Source organism: Propithecus coquereli, unplaced genomic scaffold (genome assembly GCF_000956105.1).
Source record: "Propithecus coquereli isolate 6110/MARCELLA unplaced genomic scaffold, Pcoq_1.0 Scaffold155, whole genome shotgun sequence".
Taxonomy (NCBI): Eukaryota; Metazoa; Chordata; class Mammalia; order Primates; family Indriidae; genus Propithecus; species Propithecus coquereli.
Genome location: NW_012139969.1, coordinates 1799858 through 1807258, shown reverse-complemented (window position 1 = coordinate 1807258; position 7401 = coordinate 1799858). Strand labels below are relative to the sequence as shown.

General features: G+C 54.9%; 1 protein-coding gene across 1 annotated transcript; it reads left to right on the top strand.

Moving 5' to 3' along the window:
* Nucleotides 1–468: 468 nt before the first annotated feature.
* Nucleotides 469–764, top strand: LOC105807233 (putative uncharacterized protein encoded by LINC00269; the record flags this gene model as incomplete). The annotated part of the gene is made up of 2 exons (XM_012640548.1): nucleotides 469–546; nucleotides 639–764. Coding segments are annotated over 2 exons (204 nt in total), but the record flags the coding sequence as incomplete, so codon positions are not given.
* Nucleotides 765–7401: the final 6637 nt, after the last annotated feature.

The window sequence follows — 7401 nt, the reverse complement described above, 5'->3', positions numbered from 1 at the left end:
CCCAGTGGTGGGTGTTGAGAGGCCCAAATCGCCAGCCTCACAGGCGGCTGCTGCTCCCTGGAGACTCTTTAGAAAATGCAGTTGGCCTTGTTTCCTCCTCATAAACAACGACTCAGCACAGCACAGGGGCCCAGGGGAGAGTGTTCCCCCCAAAAGCTGCTGCCATTGGATACGCAGGAGGGGGAAGCCAAGTGGGCCCAGGAGGGACCAGATGACTTGGGATAGATGGGAGGGAGTGAGCAGGAGGGCCTTTGATGGGCCGTGTCCCTCTGGGGTCCCGCACGGTCCAGATGCTGGCGCCTGCTCCGCACTAGCTCTGCCTCTCTTCTCCCCTGCGCTCAGGCCCATCCCTGGCCCCCCGGGTCTCCTCTCCCCATTCTCTGGAGGACTCTTTTTTTTTTTTTTTTTTGAGACAGAGTCTCACTGTGTTGCCCCGGGGTAGAGTGCCTTGGCGTCAGCCTAGCTCACAGCAACCTCAAACTCCTGGGCTCAAGCGATCCTCCTGCCTCAGCCTCCGGAGTAGCTGGGACTACAGGCATGCGCCACCATGCCTGGCTAATTTTTTCTATATATTTTTAGTTGTCCGATTAATTTCTTTCTATTTTTGGTAGAGACAGGGTCTCGCTCTTGCTCAGGCTGGTCTCGAACTCCTGAGCTCAAACAATCCGCCCGCCTCGGCCTCCCAGAGTGCTAGGATTACGGGCGTGAGCCACCGCGCCCGGCCTGGAGGACTCATTTTCGACCCTGCATTCCCCCAACCCTAGGCACCCAGCTAGAGTTCTCACCTCCTCTGACAAGCTGATACAGGTGAAGCATCCCAAATCCGAAAATCCAAAATCTGAAATGCTCCCAAATTTGAAAGTTTTTGAGTGTGGACATGATGCTCAAAGGAAATGCTCATTGGTGCATTTTGGGTTTCAGATTTTCAGATTTGTGATGCTCAACCAGTGAGTATTTGCAAATATTCCAAAATCTGAGATAATCCAGAATCGGAAATACTTCTGGTCCAAGCATTTTGGATGAAGGATATTCAACCTGTGTCAAATGGAGGGCCGCTTGGCCGCTAAGCCTGGGGTGGGATGGGAACAGCTCAGACATGTCCCCTCTTTTTTGTGCCCTACCCCCACCCCAAGCAATCCTGAGTTACACAATACATTCCTGGAAACAAATGTGATGCCAGGTGAAGTGACATGGCCTCAAGGCCATCACGTCAGGCTGTGGAGTCTGGCAGACCTGGGTTGAAACTCTAGCTCCACCTCTTGCTAACTGTGTGATCTTGGGCAAGTTACTTAACCTCTCTGAGCCTCAATTTCTTCATCTGTGGAACAGAGTGCCCACCTATAGAGCTGTTGTGAGAATTACATGAAATAACTGAGTATAAAGCACTTAGCACAGTGCTTGACACAGAGTAGGAGCTCAGTGAGCATGAGCTGTTGTTATAAATTACAGGTCAGAGCAGCCTGGGCCACAACTGTCACCTCATACAGCTTCATCCCCCGTTCATGGTTGGAGAAACTGAGACCCAGAGCAGGGCAGGACACCAAGTTGCTGAATCGGACGACCGGCCGGGGTGTAAGCAGCTGCCTGCTCTGAGGGACAGTTTCAGTTACAAGGACCCCGATGCTTGGAGTCTTGGATCTTGGGCTTGCCTGACACACCCCGGCAGTCTCTCATCTGTTTGACAAACCTTACGTTGCGCTTACTAAGTGCCAGGCACGGTTAAACGCCTTTATATCTGTTAACTTTATGTGTGTAATAACAGCGTTACACACGTTAACTTTCATCCTTCTAACAAACTCACGAGGGAGACACCGTCATCATCGCCATTTTACAGACGAGGGAACTGAACGGTTCAAAGGTCTTGCCCAAGGTCACACACCTAACAAGCGGGAGGACCACTCTCTGCCTGCAGGACGCGGTCGCCAAGGTTCCGCCCTGAGAAGAACACAGACTGGGCTCTCTGGTGCGATGATGGAGGGCGTCTGGGCCACCCAAAGCCTGTCTCCGCCCACATCATGATGCTGGGGCAGAGGAGCGTTTTGGGGGGACTTGGCAGTCTGTGACTGGGCATGGCAGGAGCATCAGCTTTGTCCTACAAATGCCAATCACTGGATGCCACGTCTCAGGCCATAGCAGGTATTTCCCTAGAGAGAGGACAGTGGAAACTTGGAACAGAAGAGCTCTTTATTATTCAGAATAACTGCACTATTTAATTTACTATTAATAATAGCTCTTGAGTCAACCGTCTCTTGAAGAGAAGTGAGAACTGAAAGGATGTCCCTCTCTTCTCTCCCCTCCTCCCTCCTGCCCTGCCTCCCTTCTTCAGAATGCTGTGAACTCAGTCGCGAGTGACCGAGCTATTTTGGGGGCAGGATTGGGAGAAACTGAGGCTCAGCTCATGCAGAAAGCCTGGTCACCCCTCCCTGTAGAGCCTTGCTCTGCTGCTGCTCTGTGGGTCCCTGAAGGCCACCACCCCTTTGCGGTCAGATCCCCGAAGGGGGAGAGTACGGCTTTGTTCTCGAGGGCTGAGCCAGGGGTCGAGGACAGGAGGCTGTGTTCCAGCTGCCGCAAAGGGGAGGCCAGACTTCCCTTGCCCTCCTGGAAGGCAGGCGCGTGTGCAGAAGGCTGCAGGCAGGCGAGGGCATCAAAGAGGCCGGGATCCCTTTGGGGCCCATCTTCTGGCCTCTGCATCGGTGGGGGTTGGGTGCAGTGTAAGAGGGAGCATTCGCAGAGAGCAAGCGAGCCAGGGACGAGCCTTGAACTCAAGCTAGGGGACTATTCGGCTTGGGATTCAGAAGACTCGGGGGACCAAGAATTGCTTTCAAAGAACTAGAGGGATTTGGTTTCTCATCCGCAGGCCTTCACTGAAGGCCTGTTCCTCCAGGCGCTGGGAACGTGTGGAGCCCCCGGAGTGGCAGTGGCAGTGGACAGGAACATAACTAACGCCACTGTCGGGCAGCGCTCCGGGGGCAGGACCACCACATCTACGTGGAAGTTGCAGGAGGGGAGGACTGGACTCGCCTAACTCAGAGCAAGGTGACTCTCCGCGCTCCCAGAGGCAAGGGTGCAAAGACTCCCCTCCAGGGTCGAGTTGGCCCTTGGGTGTTTGTTCAGGATGATACCCACGCTCTTGGCACCGACTGCCCTTGCCACCGCCCCCTGTAATGAGGCCCCGTGGGGTCTCGGTGTGTCAGGAGGCCCGCTGGTGCTGACCTCCCCAGGCTATGGGATGCAGGTCCCTCACTCTGCAGACCAGCACCTGTGCGCCTCCCTCAGCCCTGGGACATGGCCTCTCCTGTTGACCTCCCCACACTCTGCCCCCGTGTGGAGTGGGTGGAATCCTGGGCATCCTCAGGTGATTGAAGAGTGCTTCGTGACACTGTGCCGTGGGCTGGTTTCGGTCTGGTGGATGTGATCCTTAGGCTCCCCTGAGCGGCCAGAGCCGGGTGCCCCATACCTGCACGCACACGCACACCTAACCACCCACGCCCTCGCGTGTCCCAGCTCTCGTCGTGAGCGCCCCACTCTATTCAAGCAGCGTCTCGGGCGTCTGAATGGGTGCTTGAAGACTCCGTCTTTGCAATTAACATGCTGCTGCGGTATTATCAGCCTCTGATAGGCAGGTCTGCCTTTGCCAGAAACTATAAATATGTGGGGCCCATGACTCAGCAAATCTGTTGCTATTTTTCTTGCAGGTCTGCGTGGATCTGTGTCTGTGTACACCATGGCCCCATCTCCCCGCAGCTCCCGTGGCTTGTATCCATGGAAACACAGTCCTCCCCAACCATGGTTCTCTGGCTGACAAACACTAGGAGTCTCCCCAGCCCCCTACCCAGCTCGGGAGGGAGCGCGGACCACGCAGGCTCAGGAGCAGGAGGGTGGCCCTGGTGGAGGAGCTGGCCACTTTCTCAGTTGCTCCGCAGGCCCAGGCAAGGCTGGGCTCCGAGCCCTTCCCCCAGTGGCCTGCTGTCGAGGCCTTTCATCCGATTAAGGCCGGTACCCTGGGGAGGGAGCCCTTACTGAGGCCTGGGCCCCAGGGGGACTGAGGTTGGCAGGGCAGTCCCGGGAGCTGTGGGCAACGTAGCAGGGGAGGCAGGGAGGGACACTCGCCTATGGGAGAGGGAGGCTGGGGACCGGGGAAGGGGCACTGCAGTGATGGGTAGTGGGGAGGGAGGAGGCCACTTGCGGGATAAAATCTTGCAGCCTCATCTCCTGCTCTTGTCTCTGCCGAAGGAGCTGTGGGATAGAGGACAGAGCACGGGCTTTGGAATGCCCCCACTGTCTCCTTTCCTTCCGTGAACGTTCGCATTTTCTGCTTCTGTGCCGGGCCCTGTGTGTGCTGGGTGTGGGCACCCAGAGACATATCAGAATTTGACTCTTTCTCCTCGAGGGCTCACGGCTCGGGGGAGAAGACAGATTCGTGGTCAAGGCAGGGAGCTCAGGAGTCGCTGGGGTGCAGGAGGGTGGTAGAGTGGCCTCCTGCTGGGGGACCGAGGCCCTGGAGCGGGCCAGGAAGGAAGGGCAGGGTGGGGACTGGCAGGAGGAGAGAGTCGGGAGCTGCCGGGTGAGACTCACTCGCCAGGGTTCTAGCTGTGGCTGCCGTTGGTGGTGCTCCCTTGTGGAAGATACTAGGCCTCTGGCCTGCGCGTTGGGAGACGACAATACCTACCGCACTGGGCTGGTGAGGATGACGTAAAACATCTGGCCCCGACCGTAGTGAGCGTTTCTCTACTAACTCTAGACCAGGACTGTCCCCACATCTTACCTTCCTCCCCTCTGGGTCTGATTCCTCATCTGTCAAATGAGGGAGCTGGGCCAGATGATGTCTGGAGGCTCTGACTTTCCCTGCCCTCAGTCTCCCCATTTTCAGAATAGGGAGAAGCGGCTTCCATCGGGCTTCGGAAGAGAAAAGATGGCACGGGGGAGACTCGTTCCTGGACATCGGCAGACGTTTATTCAGAGCGGCTGCTTCCCCCCTGCTCTGGGGCCAGGCGCCCTCTCCGGGTGTGCAGGAGCAGGGCGCCCAGCAACGCAGGTCTCCCGGCCGCAGCGTGGCTGCCCTCCCTCCTCTGTCTCTCAGTCTTGGCTGAGGGAGGACTCAAGGCCCTAGGATCTGAGCTCTAGAGACCATCGGGCCCACCCCTTGCCTCCAGGCTCTTAAATCCCTGTGCGCAAAGCCCCAGGGCGGCTTTGGATCTGAAACTATTGAACACCCTTGAGTCGTTTCATAGTGAAGCCCCACCCTGAGCATGAGCTAACTGCTGTTGTTATCTCATTTCACAGATGAGGAAACTGGGCTCGGAGAGCTTAGGGACTGGGTGACCCAGATGTGGTGGCAGAACCGGGGTTTCTATCCAGGTCAGCGTGCCTCCAGGTCCACGTCCTTTCTGCAGCTCTGGTAAACCTCAAATCCCACGAGGAAGTGAAGAAGATATAAATAGCACGTGGGATTGTGAAGTGAAAAAAGCAGTTGCAGAACAACACCTAGAGGATGAGTGCAGCCATGTAAAAACCTCCTTGAAACGGCGTGTGCCTGTGTGTGTGTGCGTGCCTGTGTGTGTGCGTGTGTGTGTGCGTGTGTGTGTGCGTGTGTGTGCGTGTGTGTGCGTGTGTGTGTGCGTGTGTGTGTGCGTGTGTGTGCGTGTGTGTGTGTGTGTGTGTGTGTGTGTGGTGAGGTGAGTGTACAGAGCAGGTCTGGGAGGAGCCCGTCCTGCTCCCTCTCTGGATTGGGGAGTGGAGCACAGGGGCGTACAGGGCACATGTCCCCTTATTATTCAATGTATCTCAGAATTGGTTAAGTTTTTATTACGACGAGAAAGTATTTGTGCAATAACAACGTTGTAGACAGGAGACAGGTGACCCATCTCCTTCCATGAGCCTCGTGAGCGCTGGGGCAGGGGGTGGCCTGCAGCAGAAGGCTGGTTCGTGGGAACTTTCTGGACAGACACGGCAGTTTTTTGTTGGGAAACTCAATGTGCTTCATTTGTCCTTCAGTAACCTAGAGAGCAGCTCCTCAGCCCATTTTACAGACTAGGACCCCTAAGGCCAGAGACAGGCCGCACCCAAGGTCAGAGAGCTCCACTGCCATGGCTCGGATAGTTAGTAAACCTGCCTCATTGGCTTTATCTTCAGACAGGCCCGACTTTCACTTTTTTACAGTCAGTTGTAAATTCTCTAAACCTAAGTTTTCCTGTCTGTAAAATGGGATTCATACACCTACCTTGAGCAGTTTTTGTGAGGGTTGCATGAGATGAAGTTTGCTAAGTGGCTGTCACAGGACAGGAGCTCTATGCATGACCACTCCCCAGCTCTCCTTTCTCTTCCCTCCTCCGTCTGGGGGATGCCTGCTAGACTGGGCGTGGTGCGGCTGAGACGCAGGCCTTGGCCTGAGTCCTGGCGTGGCCACGTGGAAACATTGCCCCACACTGAGAACACGTCAGATGCCAGGAGTTACGCTGAGGGCTGTGCATACGACACCCTTAATGCAAATCCCGCCGCCCACCCCTGAGGTCAGCGCCGTCTCGCGTGGCCCCATGGCACAGATGCGGGAATCAATGCCGTGCTGGCCTCATAAGATGACTGAGAAAGGATTCCTTCTTTTTCTATTATCTGGAAGAGTTTGTGTAATAAAGTTTATTTTTCCTTAAATATTAGGTAGAATTCACCAGGAAAATCATCTGGACCTGGAGTTTTCTCTGTGAAAAGAGTTTCGATTATATATTCAATTTCTGTGGGAGTTTTAGAAGCATTCCTATTTCTTCTCGTGTCCGTTTTGATTAATTTCCTCATCTTTAAAAAGATAATGACAATTCCTACTAGGCAGGTTGTTGGGTGGAGTAGCTGACCTCACGTACTTGTTATAACTTACTTAGTTACTTGCTGTGTGTGGTAACTCAGTAGCATACCCACTCTGTGCCTGGAACACAGTAGGTCTTCTGACACTGTCCTGGGTACCCTGGTGCCTGCCTCTCCCTCCATTAAAGCCTGAGAGGGCCAGGATGGGAGCCAGCACCTCCCTGTTTGCTATAGACCGAAAGTTTTGTGGCTCCTACAAAATTCATATGTTGAAATGCTAACACCCAACGTGATCATATTAGGAGGTGAGGCATTTGGGAGGTGATGAGGTCAAGAGAATGAAGCCCTTGCGAATAGGATTAATGCTGACACCAAAGAGAGCCCAGAGGGCTCTCTTGCCCCTTCCGCCCTGTGAGGACAAGTGAAATGACACTGTCTGTGGACCAGGAAGTAGGACCTCACCAGACACTGAATCTGCCAGGGCTTTTTTTTTTTTTTTTGAGACAGAGTCTCTCTCTGTTGCCCGGGCTAGAGTGCCTTGGTGTCAGCCTAGCTCACAGCAACCTCTAAGTCCTGGGCTCAAGCGATCCTCCTGCCTCAGCCTCC